At 41.2% G+C, this 19,841-nt stretch overlaps 2 protein-coding genes across 3 annotated transcripts; one reads left to right on the top strand and one right to left on the bottom strand.

Moving 5' to 3' along the window:
- Nucleotides 1-4,081: 4,081 nt before the first annotated feature.
- On the top strand, nt 4,082-7,198 carry tac3a (tachykinin precursor 3a). 2 transcript variants are annotated; one of them, XM_049017983.1, is made up of 7 exons: nt 4,082-4,199; nt 4,865-4,994; nt 5,193-5,298; nt 5,498-5,524; nt 5,629-5,682; nt 6,276-6,348; nt 7,065-7,198. In XM_049017983.1, the coding sequence occupies exons 2-7, from the start codon at nt 4,884-4,886 to the stop codon at nt 7,081-7,083; spliced, it is 390 nt and encodes a 129-aa protein (XP_048873940.1). In that variant the 5' UTR covers nt 4,082-4,199; nt 4,865-4,883; the 3' UTR covers nt 7,084-7,198. The 2 variants fall into 2 exon arrangements, with proteins under 2 accessions (XP_048873940.1, XP_048873941.1); XM_049017984.1 differs by lacking the exon at nt 6,276-6,348 and having other exon boundaries at nt 7,065-7,174.
- Nucleotides 7,199-7,217: 19 nt separating this feature from the next.
- LOC125745274 (glycoprotein-N-acetylgalactosamine 3-beta-galactosyltransferase 1-B-like) lies at nt 7,218-15,340 on the bottom strand. The gene is made up of 6 exons (XM_049017954.1): nt 14,637-15,340; nt 14,159-14,220; nt 13,854-13,912; nt 12,588-12,853; nt 10,770-11,434; nt 7,218-10,059 (listed from the first exon to the last, which is right to left on the bottom strand). The coding sequence occupies exons 4-6, from the start codon at nt 12,814-12,816 to the stop codon at nt 9,772-9,774; spliced, it is 1,182 nt and encodes a 393-aa protein (XP_048873911.1). The 5' UTR covers nt 12,817-12,853; nt 13,854-13,912; nt 14,159-14,220; nt 14,637-15,340; the 3' UTR covers nt 7,218-9,771.
- Nucleotides 15,341-19,841: the final 4,501 nt, after the last annotated feature.

Genomic DNA, 19,841 nt, shown 5'->3' with positions numbered 1-19,841 from the left:
TGGAGATGATACAACCTTAATCATAAACTATTCACAACTTAGAAAAGTTCTAGGTTGCATTTAAAATGGGGACATTTTAATTTACCTTTTTATTGGATTTGATCAGCTGGTCTCTCAACGCAATTGACACCATCTTCTCGATGAGAAGCCTAGGTTCGGGGGAACCTAACTGTCCAGCAGGAACGTACGCGGCTGGCTACACGATGGACGGATGGGAGAAGTGGAGGGTCGTGTGCCTGGCAGCTCTTTCTGTGGAGGACATTGAAGACATCTACCTATTCGGAACCATGATTACAGGTATTATGCTGATTGGATTAGGCATTGCCCTGGTTTATCAAAGATTGAAGAAAATGGTGACAGCCGCTCAAAGCCCCTCTAGGCTGGCCGGAATGATTGATGGAGTGGGCAGAGCTGTTAGCACTCAGACTGTGACAATTGATCGCAAACTGGATAACATCATGGAGAAGCTCACAGCTTTGCAAAAATTATTGGATGGTGGAAACCAGCGTGGACATTAGGGGAGCTGGAAATTACAGCTTCTCGCCCGGAAACCCAAACAACCCTATCCTATGAGGTTTTGGCTCCCCCCAATCAGCACTGGCATTGGCCAAGGCCGCTGCTGAACTAACAACTCCCCCAGAAGAACAAGGCAGTGAGACTCTCTTGCATTCCTTTCCCCCAATCCCAAAGACTACCGCACCCTCCCCCCATCCCACGCCTTCGCCGCTTCATTCCCCCAGCGTGAACAGGCGGGTCTGTGACCAGCACCCTCGTGGCTGCAGGACCGGATGGCTGTTTGTCTCTGCTGGACTACCTCCACCTCCCCACTTCCCTCACCTGTTGCTAGTCGTGCCTTTTTACGTTGTAAGGTGTAGAGACCATGTGCTTATGTTGCTGAGGTGTTTTTTTCGGTTCCTACAATGTCCTCCCCACTGGAGTACAGTCTGGGGGCTGTTTTTTATTCTCCTCCTCTCTCCTCATGTTATTCTCTTTCTTTTCTTCTCTCTTCCCCTGTCTCCTGACCTGTCTCCCCCTACTGTGATGTTTGTGTATATGTATGGTCGGGTTGATGGCCAGTTTTTTCGCTGGTACTTGTGACTAGTGACATGGTGTATTGCAACAGCAATAAAGGGTTCTCATATCATCATATATATCATCATCATCACTTGTATTTTACCTTTGCCATCCAGTTCATATTTTCATTCATCCTTTCATCCATCTACTGCTTATTTAATATAAGGGTGAGCAGGTCACAAGGGAAGGAAAATCCTGGATGGGATGCCGATCCACCATGGGGCATACACAGGCTTAAGAGGGCGTGTGGTTCAGTGGGCTAAACCTGTGTGCTTGTAATCACAAAGCCAGTTCTTCAGCTGTGGGCACGTCTGTGGGCTCCTTGAACAAGGCCTTTACCCCGAGCTCCCTGGGCGCCGCTACAGGAGGCTGCCCCTCATGGACAACTTACTCTACAAAGACCAAGTTGAGGGAGGCGTAAAAGACAATTAATAAAGCGATGGTTATTATATTAAGAGCAATAAAAGACGGACTGCAGGAGAAAACAGGTGTCCCCTGAGGAAACCCAAGCCGCCTGGGTAAAAATGAGATCTAAAAATAGAGGTAAAATCATTTCATTCTAAAGTTACATTAAAGAACATAAGAGCACGTTTTGAGAGATTTTTGCATAAGTCTATGACTGCCTTGAGACCAAACTGTACCACCACAGACTAAACACATGACCCATGGATTGTCATCAGTCATGTGACAGGTTTACAAATCCATATGAAAACTCATCACTTGTAAGCCCAATGATGACACCACAGAACGAATAAATCAAACTGATGGCTGTGTGGTTTTTAGGCTGTGATTTTACAGTGACTGAGGGCAGCCATCTTGTCTTGGACATAGCATTTGAAGTGTCGAGTTGCAATTTGTTACGTTCATGCAGTAGTCTGGAGGACATTCATGCACTGAATTATAAGTAGCATTGTGGCTTGTAGAGTGATACATGCGTCTGAACGTCTGAACAGTATAAGACAGGTTCTTTACTACAAATCAATAAAAATTTTCCAGTTATTTAAATGTAATGATTTTCAATCCACCCATCCATCCATCATCCATCTATCCATCCATCTTCTAACTGCTTAACATGATTAAGGTCTAGCATGGATAGAATTTTACTACTGTGAAATAATATATTAAAATGCATTAGAAATTACAGTGATGGCATAATAGTGGTGTCAGAATTAATTGTAATTAATTTTTGGCAGGGCACCATAAACGTCAGCCTTTTTCTTGTAGCATGACAAAATGCAAGTCTTTTTCTAAGCCAAACAGCTAATCAAGTAAGGAATTACATTGTGAAACATTCTCTGTTTTCAGATTGACCCATCCTCTCTGTTGCCATTTGCAGACATCGTTTACCTTTGTTTTAAAAGCAGTGTCAGCGAAGGGGGGCATGTGAGTTTGTTGACTAGGCCTGATGATGCCCCATGGGAGTGGTAGTCCATCATCCTCCCTGTGTGCAGTGTCGTCAGAGACATCCTAGGAGGGGAGGGGGCTGCCTGACAGGCCACAGGATATGACTCCATGATGAAGGGAAGGACTGGTCATAAATGATGCAGAAATGCAGTTAATTATCTTCCCACCCCCGCAACTGTCAGATCTTGCGCCTTCCACCTCTCTCCCAGTTCAACAAAGTAATCTGCAGAAAACAGGTTTAGGCAAATATAGATCTGAACATATGAATAAAACATATGAAGCCAAAAGAAAAGCTGGTAACCTTTTGTAAAATGTACTCTCTGAACTCTCCCCTTTTGCAGATGCCCTCCCCACTCGCACATCCATCCTGGGGGGTATGCAGACATTTGGATCATGTTGTATTCCACTTGCAGCCAGACTGCACACTGAGTTCAAAGTGCGCACCATAGTACTTTAAAACATTAGTTACTGGATTTCTGTATTATGAAGCTGACTAGAAAGCAGATTTAAATATCAAAGCACATAATGATAGTTTATTTTTCACTATTATTATCAGAGCTTAATAGATTCATTGATTTGAATTGATTGTTATGTCTTTTTAAATATGCATACAATCATTTATTATTTATTATTTCATTTACCACCTAATTTTAATGCCTGCTTAACCAGTTAATCCAATTAGCCTTGTGTAAACCTTTCCTTCGAATAGCAATGCTCACTAATGTGTCTGTATAATATTCAGAAGCAGCTACCACTGGCTTGGAGCAAGATCACACAGACCTTGCTCACTTACTTCATACACAGCACAAGAGCAAAAGATTGACAAAAGATTCACAGATTCACTGGATGGTTAACTGAATGGATGCCAGTTGTAGTTTTTCAAGGATATTGTGTTTTCACAATCTTGGCCTGTGTCATTAGGTACAGTACACTGTCAGAATTGTTTATAATAACTGTTCACTTAAGGTGCAATACATTGTATAATTGTTTTCACAGAACAGGAAGTGATTGTGTAGGTGACAGGTGGCAAATCATATCAGACATGCTAACTCAATAATATGGTTTCCTCTGTCGAGTAGTAATAGTTTATTATAATGTGGAAAATAATCATGGAATGTTTGATTAGTTGCATGAATGTATGGAGCAAAAAAATGGATGGAGGGAATGAGGGAGGGATGGATGGATGGAAATACCTGGCATAACTCACATAAAACTTCCAAAAAAAAATCAAATGGAATAATAAGTTAAATATTAGCCTATAAAACTATTTTATTTACATGTCCAACAGTCATCAGGTGTCAGTATAGACATAAATGTCATTTACAATGCTGTGTTAAAATTAATGTACCCGTGTAGCCTAACTGCATCCTTTATTTTAATATATTATACTAATGTAAAAGTATTTTTCCTATAACTTTTTCTTATAACTTTTCGAGAAGTTTGATATAGGCCAGTTTGTCCACGTTTCAGAAAGTCGCATTTACGAGGTACTGGCTTCTCAGTGACAGAAACAGACAGGCTACCTGAAACCACGCCCACCAAGTCGCATCTGATTGGCGTGCCGCGAACATTCCATAATCCAGTGTTTCAGATGGTTTGGTATTTCTCTGTAGCGGTTCTGCAACATCGCAAAGGCAGCAACTTCTCTTCCATCCGCCAGAGAAAGACATTCGCTGCTGCTTGTCCTTTCAAGTCGATAATATCAGATAGCTTTATTACAGGTAACAAGTTATTATTATTCATTTTAGTATTAGTAGTAGTAGTATTGCTTTTCAAAATTATCGTACTTATTATAGATATAAACGTTTAATTGTTGTGATTTAATTCATTTTAGTTTTTATTAAAGAAAATGCCTATTTTATTAAATACTTATAGTATATTATTTGAACTACATTTCTAAAATTAATTTACGTAATTCTCTCTTTTTAATTTATGTTGGGTAATTCTTGTTTTACGGCACAAAACAACCCTTCAAATGGGTTGTTATTAATTAATCTTTTATACGAAAAATACAGTGCCCGGTACTGAAGCTTAGATATCAGATGTTTGATTCATATTATTCGGAAACAAATGAATTATTAAGTACAGCATGCTACATTATCACAAACAAGTGAGGAAAACATATTGCAGTTTTTTCTATTATTTCTGACATATTTCATTGAGTATAAACTTTACAAACAAAACGCTGGTTTTCTTTCAAAACGTCAAACGTACTTTATGCACCGTGCGATATGAGAGACTTTACTTTTCAGATGTTTCTTTAAATATTTATATATTTATATATTAACCGATAACATATGTTATTACTTGTCTTCCGAGTAAGTACATTTTATCATTAGATTAGTCCCTACTAACGTGTGACCCCATCTACACTCGGTGCTTATAGGTACATCCAGCAGGAAACGATGAGGAGCAGTTTGTTGCTGGCGGTTCTGTCCATCATGATGAGCTTCCCATCCTGTCAGTCCAGCTGCGAAGAGCAGGAGATCGGAGAGCCACACAGATCGGAGCTGGAGGTACCTTTCACTTGTATTATTAGAGCTGCATGGCTTGATGTAATTAAATCTGCATTTGATTCTAGTGATCATTCGCCTCTTTCAGAACAAGTAAAAACGCCATATATATATATATATATATATATATATATATATATATATATATATATATATATATATATATATACACACACATATAATGAGAGAAACTTTTTTCAGATACAGAAGGGTCGTGGACTGTCTAACATTCCCCGCGAACTTCTGAAACGGTACAGCGATATCGATTATGATAGTTTCGTGGGACTGATGGGCAGAAGAAGCAGCGGTGAGTAATTTTAATTCATATATATATTTTTCCCCTTTACTTACCATATGGACAAAATTGGCAAGTTAACTTGAAATATTAAAAATGCGGTCAAACAGCAACATTGCGGGGTAGCGTGATTCGTGGAAAACTAGCCTTTAATTCTGTTCATGTATTTCATTACATAAGAGTAAGAAATTGACATTTTCTTTTTCTCCAGGCACAAACAACTCACCGCTACAAAAAAGTAAGCCGAATTAGATTTGCTTAATCATTTTATGATGGCGTTCATAATAGATTACACAACATAAATTAATTACGTATAGAAACACAAGCGTTTGTCTCTCGCAGGGGATATGCATGATGTCTTTGTGGGACTCATGGGGCGCAGGAGTTCGCAGACGGGTGAGTGCACGTGATCTCGGACGTTCTGCTTCAAGGGGCGCGTGTATTACGTATATTCCATTTTCTCCATCTCGTCACAGCATGCACCTTACATCACTCAGTAACCAAGCTGTTCGTGTGCAGTAAAACCTAGTTATAACGGACTTCAAGGGACCTGGCAAAACAGTGCGTTATACCTTAATGTCTGGGTCACTGTATGCCCAGAGCACAACTACAGGACACCATTTACTCAAGCCACACCCCAGCAGACACACTTGTGGTATAGATTATTATATTATACATGTAGTAATCCAACTATACTTGACCTGATGCATGACTGTTAATAATCCCCACTACGTATCTGTGCTGAATATCACCGGTGTTCTGACGAGTTGAGCTACTTTGTCAAGTTAGGCTACCGTAGTGCTAATCGATAGCCCTAACCCCAAAAACCCTATTCCATAATGGAACTATACATGCGCAGAAAGGCTCGATAGCACGTCTCCATAAGTAGCTCAACTCGTCAGAGCTCCGGGACCAGTGAACCTCGTCCGTTATAGACGATATTCCGTTATAAGTAAGTCCACTATAACAGGATTTTACTGTACTTGCAGATGAATCCCGTCCTTGGAGACAACAGTACCCTGTGAGGAGGGCTGGGATTTTCTTCAATAAATGCAAGCTGAGGTGAATAAAGCTCTTTCTAGGGCACAATTAAGGGATTTAGCAGATATTAGGATAATCATCTCAATTCTTGCTAGTTCGGCATCAGTTTGTTTTCTAAAAATGAAGTTTAACTGTAAAGTGGCCATTTTCATGTAGCTTAAAAATTGTCAAATCAGTTTCTAAACTCAGAGCAGGTATCCGGAAACTGGCACACAGAGAAGTTTCAAACTTTCAAAACCACGGCTTCCATTTGCACTAGCAGATTGGATTATCCAAAAAACAAATACAGTGATTAAAATACTGTGGTTAGACTACAAACTACCAGCCTCTGCACAGAAATCAAATTCCTACATATAGATTCACTTTTCTATGTCTAACAAAACCCATGATGGTTGATTACAGCAGTTGTACATCAACAGAATTAATTACCTATGCACAGTGAATATTTTTCCCACAAATAAAGTGCTGTGTATGAACCTCTCTGTAGTTCAAGTAATTTTCCATCATTGTTCACTTTTTCCATTGCGTATCAATGTTAACATATGCACTTTATGTATACATACAGCTGGTCCAGGAAACATAACTTTGTTTGACCGTATGCAGTGTACCAATTATAGTTAGTGTAACAATAAAGGCCCACTTGACATGAAACATCAGCAGTGACTCTTATAAAGCACATCATGTTGAAGCAGATTTGAGATACACTCTAACTAGCATGCTTTACTGCTTCATTGCAGGTCTCGGCAAGAAGAGTAGTTCGCCGTTCCCATCACACTTCTGTGAAAATATCTGAACTCTGCCTAGTGAATACATTTTTTTTTTCCAGATTTTACAGGGTGCAAAGGGGATAAGAAACAACTCCGTTTCTATCATATGACAAGATGAAAAGGTTTATAGTCTGTCAGTTTTATTGATAAGAGCCTTTGCGGTTTAGAGAGCATTATAATTTTTAAAGACATCAACAATATGTTTTTTTTGTAAATAAACATGAGACAATTAATTGACTCCACAGTAACTTTTTGCAAAACTCCTACCTCGATTTCAATATTTGCTGGATTATCACAGGTTATAACAAGGGTTAAGTCAAAATCACCAACCCAAACTGGATAAGCGTGACTTCTTACCAAATTAACACAAATGTCATTTATCTATGCTCCAGCTGCTGTACAAGGTCGCAAGAGGCATTTGCTTAGTGCAGGCATCACAAGGTAAAATGCAGAAGAACACCCCAAACAAATGTCCCTCCATTACAATGACCTCACACATTGTGGGAAATACAGAGATGATAATTAACCTAACTGTATGTCTTTGGGACAGCAAGTCCTGAAATTCGACTTGAAACATGACATTTTTATTCACAGTGATAGTTCACAGCAATCAGCCTCCACAGAAGATGGCAAAGACACCATTGTTTAAAAAAGAGACACACCTCCCAAACTGATTTACATAACTGTTTCATGACATAATGGAACAGCAGAGGGTAAAAAAAATACCCTTTCCAAAAGAAAGGGGGGGAAATCACATATAAACTTTAAAAAACAGAATTTGATGATTAAGAAAATTAAGTGAATGCTGTTCATACAAAGGCTTCACGACCTTTCGATGTTCACAAAATCAAAGGGGGCTGGGATCGAGAGGATATTTAACTTTAACGGCTTCCATTTTTTCATATGCGAACCGAATGCACAAACATGAGGGCTCATGAAAAAAATGCAAATATATAGTTTCATTTTCTAAATTAAACTACCTCTCCACAAACTCCCAGCATTGCGTGGTCCAGTGGAACCCTGGTAAGGGATCCCCTACGTGATACAACATCAATGAGATTTCAGCTCACATATGGTATAATGCGGTTGTGCTGTACAATAGTAAAAACATGTAAAAACTACAGTAATGGGTGATAAAAGCTCTGGCTTTAGGAAGGTAATCTAAAAATCAGCAATATGCACCTCAACCTAGAGATGAAGACAAACTGAAGAGTAAAATTTCCAAAATTCACTCAGTCCATGGGATACGCTTTCAAGAAGGAAATATAATCAAAGTTCTGAAGTGGATTACATGACTGAGCGAGCTTTGTTTCCCAATACTGTAACATATGATGACAAAAACACCCCCCCCCAAAAAAAAAAAGTAAGCATCGGATATCTGCACTTAAATTTTAAGCAAAAGTGCACCGGGAGACACTAGAGAAATGAAAAAATGCAATATACAAACTGTATCCAGACTAAAAAAAAACCTATATCTTGCTTATTTAAAGAGGAAGAGAGAAATCAACACTTAGGTGTGAAGGGCATTGAGTATATGAACACCAAAACTAAAAACATCCCAATCCAAACTTTAATTACAACTGATCAATACTTGGACAATAAGCAGGTACATAATTAAAATCCTTTGACAAATCAATCATAATATATTGAGTGATCTCTCGCTCCCCTGATGTTTCACCATAAAACCCCAGTGAGGCCTTCCACCATGGAGACAGTTGTCATTCAGGTGAGCACCCTCAGAATTCCGCTCCAGTAAAGATACAAAACTTAAACACAAGGTTGCTATACATACATTAAAAATTGTCATATATATACACAACGAGCCTGTAAAATTGCCATCATCCTAAATGAATTAAAACAAACTGGGAATCATAGACCTACTTATATTTTCCTTCCTTTATGTCTAAAAACCGGATTCTCTAAAATGGCCGGGCCTTTGCACATTAAGCATATGTGGGCCCATACAGCACAAATCATTTCACTTTCCAGTAAGTGGTTTAGATGGCTGGGCTTGTTCCCCCCCTCCATCCTCACTTTACGGCGCCATCTACTGGCAGCCTGAGACTTAACGTTAAGCTATCCGACGAGATGGTGCTTTCCGAGCGCATAACTTCAACCGATGACAGATGCAACCTGCAGAGCAAGAAATGGGTGGCACACAACCAAACCAGGCGTACCTACTTTGCACCTTGAGCAGGCTTTGATGTCATGCACTGAAAGGGGCCACCTACCAAACTAAATGAAATAGGAGCATAAAAAAAATGCACTAACCTTATACAGTACCACAGGAAAGAAAGTCTGTGATAACTGTAATTAACTTAGACAGGTCATTAGGTAACCACTGACTGTTTCATGAAGTACCAACACACGTTATGAACCACGCCTCAGTCATTCTAGTTGTACATAATTCAGCCTTGACTCAAAAGCCAATGTCCAAACAGGAGCAGTGAAGCAATAATAGTTATTACACAACAATGCACCTACCTTACACAAACGATTGTGACTGACGTAAAACGGGCTGACTGTTCAAAGTAAACAATTGTATAATGCAATCTTTGGGATAGTCAAACAGAAAGCCAATACGATAACAGGTTGTGTGCACCTTCCGTCACATTATATATGCACAAGCCAGACAGGCCTTGTGTGTACAAGCACACCTCACTCCTGCTAATTAATACTACTGCTTCTCCAGAACTGCTGTCCTGTTTCCAGAAGGTTCCGTCTCCAGTCGTGCCTTCGATTCAGCTTCCTGTTCTGCGGTATTCCCTCTGACTCCCAATTCGTTACCCAGCCCGCTCCCCCCCCCAGTCTGCGGCAACACACCCAGGCTCTCAGGCAGCGGGGGCTGATAGCGGTGTCTGTACCCATAGGCCCGCAGGTGGTAGGTGTAATACTCCAGAAGGTACATCATCTCAGCGTCCACATAGTGGAAAGAGACGGCCAGGTCTGAGCAGCACTGCGGGCCCTGGGAAGAAAGGGGCAAGAGGAGGGAAGATTATAGGGGAAGTAACAATGTGCTGGAGTTTTCATTGTCCGAGTTCTTTTAGCTCGGAAATACATGAGGGTTTATGACTTTTATAAAGTGCTTTTTACTGTTTTACAAGCACACATTGTACCTCAAACCAACCTGATTCAAAAATATCATTGCTTTTCAACAGGAACCTGCCATACCAAACAAACTCCTACATTTGATTACAGGTTAGCTGTCAGTTAAACCATTAATATACAGAAAACCAAGAACCAATAGGTACGATGAAAATCACTGTGCTAAACACTGATGCATGCACATGCACTGAAAACAGATTTAAATAATAATGGCGCCCCTGGAAATTTGACATTTTATTGAAATTTTTGTGTTCTCCCCTGCAATAAAATCCAAACATACACCACCATAACTTTCAACAACAACATAGGCAATCCCAGTGAAGGTTACATACAGGAAAAAAATTCAACTTTTGAAAATGACTACACACTAAATTATGGTCTACAATTAGTTTGTATCTCATTATTAAATCACACTGGATGGCTTTCTTCCTGAGAGTCCTGAGTGCAGGGATATCAATCTTTCAGCTACTTACTGTCTGCTGGGAAAAATGAGCCAGGAGAATGGATCAGGCTGCCAATAGCATGTGCCAAACCAAGATTCCAAACACCCCCACATACACACGTACTTGCCTCTACGATGGGATAGTAGCAGTAGTTCCAGTACCAGAAGCTCTTGGGGAACGTGCCAACGAGATGGTTCTCAGGTATGAATGGGTGAAAGGTCTCACGATGCAGGGTGTCCCTGGAATCTCCGGCGGCCACACCCATCTTTTCCATGCATTGCCCTAGAGCCAGGTCCTCCACTGACGAGGTGTGGGTACACACCTTGGTTCGGAAGCCTTCCACAAATCGGCGGAGAGCCTCCTTGCTGAGCACATAGCCTGCTCCACCACTCATGTAGCCCTGTTTGGAGTATGGCTTGAAGCGCTTGCCAAAATAGATGGGTTCCTCGGGCGTGTAGTTAGACAGAAGCCAGCGCAAGTTGTCCACTATGACAAAGGTGTCGTCGTCCGCTTTTAGGAACCAGTCGGCCTCCTCTCCATGGTTCTTCAGCACATAGTGGAAAGCCTGGATGGTCTTCCAGTACAGCTGGTCACGGCCCTCCCCTGTGCTGAGCCCGACTGTGGGGAAATCCGGGTCCTCCACTGAGCTCATGAAGACCAGAACGTTGCAGTGCCTGCTCCAGGTCGCCTTCACATGTCGCGCCTTTGTCTGCAAGTTACTCGGGCCAGTCATGACCCAGCATAAAATGCGCACCTTCTTATACAGCTCGTCTGCAATCCGGCTGTCCTCTCCTGTTATAAACCAAATGAGCCAGTATTATTAAACAATCATCCACTTTTTTTTTTGTTGTAATTTTTAATGTACTTGTATTTATGGATATAAGTTTTGTGAATAACATCTAGCACAATACTTAAAGGCAGAATTGTAAGCAGCCATCATGTCAGGTTGGGGACCACGCGCTGATGCAGCGTGTAGCCGCACCCAAAACACGGTGAAACTCCGCGGGATCCTGGCTGGGGACCCCCCCAGGCAGATACACGGTCCAGTCCCACCCTCCGGAACTGGCCATCCATCTGCCGCATCCAGATGTCACATGGGTGTCCCCTCGGCCTGGTCCAGCCACTTGGGTCCTCAGCACTAAGGATCCTGCGAGCCGGATCCCCCTCAGGGAAACGTGCCACATGGCTGTAGTGCCGTAACTGACGCTCCCTCACAATGCAGGCAATGTGCCTCATTCAGGTGTCCCTGAGCAACTGCTCATTTGACACAAAGTCAAGCCAGCGGTACCCAAGGATTTTCCGAAGAGAGACAGTACTGAAGGAGTCCAGCCTTCATCTCAGCTCACCAGGATTTTAAAGACTTGGACCTTTATCCTCTTGCAAAGATATCGGGAGCACCACGCACCCCTTTCCAGTGAACCACCATGCGCTCCCAATCCGTCTGCTGTCTCCCTCAACGAGACATCACTCACCGTGATCGAAGAATACATCAAGACAACAGACAAGACGGACACCCAAGGAGTGCCTTAGCCTGGGTTTCATAATACACTCGCTGAAAGGAGTAACAGACACCATCAAGAGAAGCCGAACCGCTACAACAACAGCCACTCCCTGAGAATGGCAGCCATCAGAACGGCCAGACCAAAAGTCGGTATATCCACCTACAGAGATCTGGCCACTCCCCGGTCTGCGTACCTCAGAGAGTGCTGCCACCGAAATGCAGAGTTTACGAAGCTCCCCCAACAGCAGAGGAAGATGGTCATCCTGCTGGTGAGACAAGCCGTTCCATGCGCCCACATGGATGGGCCACCTCAAACTAGGACCCAAGTGCCGCCATTCATCAGGCGAACACCTCAGCACTACACCAGCCCTGATCCCCAACAGGCTTGACCCTATTAGCTCTCCGACAGTAGCCATGGACATGTAATATTTGCAGCCTTCTTACCTGAGTGATGAGGATGGTTCAGATTGATAAGGGCAGATCCCTCCACCATCCAGTCCTTGCGTTCTGTCCCCTGTTTAGGCACGGCTTTGGCTGTAGTTCCCAGACCATCATACAGCTTGGGGAGGGTCTTATTAAACCCAGTCTGATGCAGCAGGAAGTACAGCATGCAGGTTCCCACCAGGAAGCCCAGGTAGAAGGCACACCTGGAGCTGAGAACTTTCATGGCCATCCCCCCTGCCTGCCGGGATGGTCCTACCACCGCATATCTGAGAAGCAGCAGCAAATGGACAAGGATTTAATTTATTTAGCAGTTACATTTATCCAAATTGATATACATTTTTAAAGAAAGCGGAGTGCCTGGGGCACTAGAGCTTAAGGACCTTTGCTCAGAGGATCAATGGTAAAACCACTCTGCTGACCGTGGGATTTGAACCAGCAACCTTCTGATCATCTAATCCATTAAAAACTCTGCGATTTGCCATGTGCTGTAAAAATATTGATACCTTTTTCCAATTAAAATGCATTCCCCAAATATTACTTACAATCAGTATTATCAAAGAAAGTTTAAAAACAAATTATACAAACATATTTTACATATTTGTACATCCTTTTTAAAATTCAAATCAGCGTTGTATTTTAATAATATTTATTTTTGATAAAATTAACTTTGCTTTTCTTTTTTATGTTTCTGGGTTTGTAAAGCTATATCTTGTAACACTACTTGAGGGGACACAAATACTTAGTAATAACTCAGTTACTTCTGAAGTACAAATCATTAACAAATTTAGTCTATTTAAGATTAAAAATTAAGATGTAGAGATTCATTAATGATGAACAAACACGATCAGTAGTTCACATGTGTTACTCATTATTAGTTCATACAGTACCTCCCTCAATAGTCCATAAAGGTTCACATAATTAGCAGATAAAGTAATAAATATTATTTGCTTGAGATAAAAGATGCTTGTTCATCATGAATGAATTCTCACACATTAGAACAGTTTGCAATCAACAATTAATTTGTAGTTATGATGCAAGTAGCCATAATGATACATTATTTGTGCCCCCTCAGGTAAAATGTTAACGCCATTCGTGTTCAGACACATGAATGTTACGCATTAAAAAAGTTGTAAGTAACAGCATTGTCTCTTTAAATCACCACCAAAGATAGCAATACGGCTAATTCAACACAATTCAATACGGCTAATTGCCCCTTTCGCGCAACCTTATATCAGTTTAATGGAGTAGCAACTACAACAGACTTACCAAAGAGACGACTTTCCTGAGCCCTATCACGAATGTCCCGGAACTGGGCTAATTATTAACTTTAAAAAAGAAAAGGAGAAAAAAACATGAATAGTGCTCTAGTTAACAAACATCTTAAATTAAAATGGTCTATTATGAAGTAGTCTTATCTTTTTCATATTTGTTATCTCAAATATCAAGTTTAACCCTCCGAAAAAAAACTGAAAGTTCGGCGCATAACACGGTCCCACTACGGAACAGGACACATCGTTACGCCGGTTTGCTGAAGGAGGAACTGTAAGCGAAACAGTCCAAGTCACACTCACAGTTAAAACAAAAGTCAGGGGTCGGTCATTGTCCTCCCCTTCAGGGCAGGTCATTCTGTCGCCTGCACAGAAACATGAAAACACAAAATGAACGAAAAGCTAATAACCCACACCCGTTTCCATTGTCGTGACAGGACAGGACAGGACAGACACATTGCAAAAAAAAAATGTGTGCATTTTCCAAGAAAATGTGACCAAGATTCACTTTCACCAAATTATTTTCTTAAAAAACACGATTCGATTAAAACGTCACGTAGTCTCTTGCTTAATTGATTCTTTGGATGACGAAAAATCATGAGTTTTCCATACAAACATCCGTTATTATTAGTATCATATGCGATTCACCAAAGCAGTAAAATTACAAACATCTTTTCATATAAACAAGGGTAAAATAACAAAGCAGTACCAACACTTAAAACTAATCAGCTTTCGATGGTTTACTAAATGTCAGTATATATATTTATAACATAATACTCACATAGATGATATTGACTCGGAAGCAGACATTAACCGTCTCGGCCCGAAGGAAACTGTAAGTCATCCACTGGCAATGCTGTGTACAATAATATCCTGTAGAATTACACACGTGCCTTTCAATTATTATAACCGAAATTTCAGCACCGGGAAAACTACGGACTCGCTGCGATTCTGCGTAGCTGGTGACCGGAAGCGTAATTATGTACCATGTAGGGTATTAAGCGTCTAATAATGTTATAGCGCCGGCTAAGTCTCAACTTTCAGGCTCTTTAAAATTTGCAGAATATTTCGATTTCCAGATCTATAATTATAATTAAAAAAAACAACAGCACAGAAAGAAAACACTAAACACACGTTATAGGAGGCCCTTTAGAACGTACCTAGTAAGAGGAATTATAATGAGCTTCGGGAACACCCTCTAACCTTCATAGCCAAAGCAACGATTGGCTACTGTTTCTTTCAATCTACTTAAAGCCCGCCCTTTCGTGGCCTTTTGTAGCTGCGTGAGACCGTAAATCTTACAATAAGGCGAATGTAGCGCTATTTTGTGCATTGATGTATAATTCAAAATAAAAGTGCAATACAATCACCAGCTAATATGAGCATCGTGAGAGACTTTTACTATGATATTAGGACTGTATAGTTGCCACCAAGGGTTGCTATGGTTACTGCATGAGAACCGCACATGAATAGAGACTGACAAGTTGACAAAGATGGAGGGATACATTTGTGCTTATAGAGTCCAAAATCATTCTGTCCAAACAAATTAAAGGCACTTAATTTAAACAACAGTCATAAATTATTAAGCACTCTCAAAACACCTCCTCATAAGTAACTCATCCTAATTGAGATACAGTGAGATACGAGATACACCTATAAGTTACTTAATTATATTATTAATGAAGTACTGTAGTTTTATGCATAGATATGTGACTGTTAAAAACCATCACAAACATGTTTATCAACCACTGAAAGGTACCGCTATAACAGAACGCTCTCTCTCTCTCTCTCTCTCTCTCTCTCTCTCTCTCTCTCTCTATTTTTTTTTCTTTTTTCAGATATATTTTTCAGAGATATAGTAAAGACATACATCTACAAGTTTTTTATAAATTTCACAACTGTTCTGGGGCATAATATACACTTCTTCGTGTTTCAGGTGGTTCATTGGGGCGCTTTTGGGGGATGTTTATGTGTTCGCAATTTGAAATACGGTTCGCGAACCGGTACAAAATTTTTTTTGAACATCTGGTTCGTAACCCGATTTGTTCGCGAGCAGGACTGTTCATGGGTCGAGGTACCACTGTACAGTGTTATCACCACCATTGCCAGCAGAAATTCAGATGACTTCAGTATCCAAACAAGACCATACAGCTTCTTCATTGACGTACCATGCAGTAGTCACTATGCAGCCAGCTTCATCTCTAACCTCTGTCGCTTACACTCAAACGCATCCCTTCGCTCTCTGTAACAATGTAGAATAACTCCCTGTCCCCACAGTTTCTTCACCACATATCCAGCAATATCTTGCAGTGGATCCACATCCTTACATCAGTCACACATTCAGCTCCAGCGTATGTTTCTCCAGCTCATCTGACGCTGTTTACACCACAAGCTAGGCCACTGGGTATTGGAATGTTGCCTTCACACATGGTTTATTGCAACCTGTGATACCAAGTATTACAAGTGGATATGAGAGTGACTGTGTGTAACTAAAGATGGCCTTAGATGATGGATACTATGTTTTTTTTTTCTCCAAGATCCAAATTCCATCTGCAAAACAAAGCTAAGGTCCTCCGCCCTGATATAATTTTTGGGGTGGACCTTCACCAACATGAACATAATGAATGCCCAGCACCACCTTAAACGAACATTACAAATCAAGTTCTCTTAGGCTATGATGTTTCCACCTCTGCTTTGCGGTCGGTCTCTTCAATGTAGTTCAAGACTTAAGGACAGTGGCGCAAAAATGGGGTATGCAGTATATATGGTGCATATGGGCGACCCACCCAGGGGCGCCAAAACAAAAAAATAATATCATTGACATCTATGTTTTAAAACTGTTCTTGTGCTTTTAACCCATTACTATGCTCTAAATATGCTATTTAAAATATTTAACAAGCGTAAGGTCTGGCCACTGGCAGTAGATGTTTTGACCAGTGATGTTGCTGTGATGGGCACCATCTCCTTTACTTTCCTCAGTGACTGGAGGGGGGGGGGGCGGTGCTGCTGAGCGATTATTTAGTAGTAGCCAGAGTGGTAGCAACCTGTCGCTCATTGACGAGGTGGGGCATCGCTCTGCGGCAGGGTGGAGGGAGCAAAAACGTTATCAGGTGCTCAAGGCAGAATGAGAAAAAAAGAAAAGGAGAAGGAGTGCGAGGGGATGCGGCAAAAAATGTTGATGTGGGTGAAAGACAGCAATATGAGCTATGATTCAAACAAATGTCACCCCAGATCGGATAAAAAGGTGTTTTTCGAAAGGTTATTGCTCACGCATTTTATCCAGTGGAGAAAAAGTACTTCGGGATTGTTTTTTGTACTCCAAAAGTACAAAGTGCACTGCTTTGCATTAAAGTGGCTGATAGACGCCTTGTTGTGGGATACAATAACTGGCAGTGCCTTTCCAAAACCTTACAACATCATGAAACCAGCAGGTGTCACATAAACGCTTACCTCACGTGGAAGTAAGTAGCATCCCGCATGCGCACTGGGAAAACAATCAACAGTGACATACAAAGGGCACTAGACCATGAAAAGGCACACTGGAGAGGTGTGCTCACCAGGGTAGTTGACTTTACGCTCTTCCTTGCTGAACGAAACCTACTCTGAGGGGGAAAGATGCTAAATTAGGCAGTCCTAGAAATGGAAATGTATTGGGTTTTCTTGAGGTCTTAGTCAGATAACCTCCAAAGAAACAAAGAGTTACCTGCCATGACGCACACAAAATGAGTTCTTACATTCCATTGCTGAATGTGTACAGTACTTGGCAAAATCGGCATTCAGGTAAAAGCCTCCAGATACTTTGCAGTGGAATTGGATTGTACACCTGACATTTCCAAACAAGAACAGGCCTGAATAATTATGCGTTATGTGCATACGGACGAAAACAGAAAAGCAACAATACCTGAGTCCTGTGGCTTTCACTGTCGTGAAGAATACAACTGGGCAAGGCTTCACTGACAGCCTGTTTGCTGTTCTGGACAGTCTGGGGTTGGGTGTAGCTAACTGTAGGGGCCAAAGTTATGACAATGGCACTAATATGAGGGGAGTGTACAAGGGTGTGCAAGGCCTAGTACAGCAGAAATATCCAGAGGCTCTGTTCATCCCCTGCTGTAGTCACAGTCTTAACCTTCTGCTGTGTGATGCAGCCTCTTCAAATAAAGTGTGTCTGACATTCTTTAGCACACAACAAAGACTGCACACAACATTCTCATCCTCTGTAAAGAGGTGAGATGTCTTACAAGAGTTTGTGTACATAACCCTTAAGCCTTTGAGTGATACGAGGTGGGAAGCCAAAATAGAGTCAGTTAAGGTTTTACGTTATCAATTAGGGGGGCATTCTTGATGCCTTGGAGCAGCTAGAGGAAACACTTGATGAGAGCAAAACTGTCTCAGAGGCAAAATCACTCTCAGAAGAAATTACTTGCATGGAGGTGCTTGTGTGCTTCATAATTTGGCATGACGTGATCTGAAGTAGCCTGTTTCCCCAGTCTGGTCATTGTGGTTGTATACCGTGTTTACCCTGCCTTGTTGATTCTGCTGTAATAAACCCTGTTTCCTGGTTTCCCGTCTGGCCGATCCTGATTCCCCTCTCGCGATCACGACACGCGATCAAAGCACAATTCCATGTGAACGTTTTTGGATTGCGAAATGCTGCAGCTCCATTTCATGATCCTGGAGCATGTTTTACGAGGTGTCACAGGGAAAATGTTTTTTGTGCACATTGAGACCATTATTTTTTTCACCATCACCAAGTCAACCTCAGAGATATACAAAAGGACTTCTCAAGGCTGTGCAAAGCTGGACTTACTTTGAACATTAACAAGTGCCATTTCATCCAGTTTCAAATGCAGTTTCTTGGACATGGGGTGTCAGCCCTTGGAGTGGAAACAGGCCCAGACAATGTGAGAGCTGCTCAAATTCCGCTGATTTTAAGGGCATGAAGAGATTTTAGGCAGACATTGGGGTGGCTCCACAACTCATTTCACACTTTGGTGATGTAACAGATCCACTGAATAGACTGAAAAGAAAAAGAGTGGAACAGGATTGGTCATAAGCTTGTGAGTCTGCTTTTCAGTGCGTGGATGATATTATCTGGCAGAATACACCTGTACTTGTTTAAACAGATCCACTTGTACAATGCCAGGTTCACACATGTGTCTGGGAAGGAGTGTTTGGCAGTGGTTCAGGAAGTGGTGGAGTGAGGGCATTGTCTAGCGTAGGAGTGGACAACCTTATCCAAAAAGGGCTGTTTGTGTATGCAGGTTTTTGCTGCAACTCCCTAAGTGGATTACTAGGTAGAGGACTGATTGGCTGAAGAGTCCTCACACCTGGGTTTGAACAGCTGACCTAATGGTTATTAACAAAAGTCAGTGAGGTATTGATTAGCCATAGGGGGTGTGTTTATGGTCAAATCAAAAAATACTTGGGTGTTTTGGATGGTTGCTGCAAATACTGTCGTGACTTTAGGAGCGGTTTTGAAATGACTAAGCTGGCACGCTTTGATGGACATAATATCATAGCTGTACTCCAACGTGAAGATCATTACAACATCATTTTCTTTGATGGCTTAGGACATTTGCACAGCACTGTATATGAAACAGAATATAACTACAAAATCAGACATAAGCAGGGATAAGCAGAAACAAAAGATACACTTTAATCACTAAAGAGTCCAGCCTCAAGCCCATGACAGCTAGATTCACCTACTAGGCATGTTGACGAAGCAGATGTTACTTGAATCTGTCCTAATGGTAATGTCTATATAATGTTGTGTCATGTCATTTTTATATAATTGTATGAATTAATCACATGCGTTTTTGATTGTACCTGTTCTTTCTAAATGTATAATAAATATAAAAAAGTTAAATTTTATAGGGTAGGGTACATGGCTACCAGTGATGTAGGTTCTATACATGAGTATAAATCAGCCTTAAGTCAGTTCCAGAATGTGTGTAAGGGTAAATTACATGCATCACACCCATATTTT

This window comes from Brienomyrus brachyistius, chromosome 6, assembly GCF_023856365.1.
Source record: "Brienomyrus brachyistius isolate T26 chromosome 6, BBRACH_0.4, whole genome shotgun sequence".
Classification (NCBI taxonomy): Eukaryota; Metazoa; Chordata; class Actinopteri; order Osteoglossiformes; family Mormyridae; genus Brienomyrus; species Brienomyrus brachyistius.
Note: the sequence above shows the minus strand (reverse complement) of the source record. Positions and strands in the feature narration are given on the sequence as shown.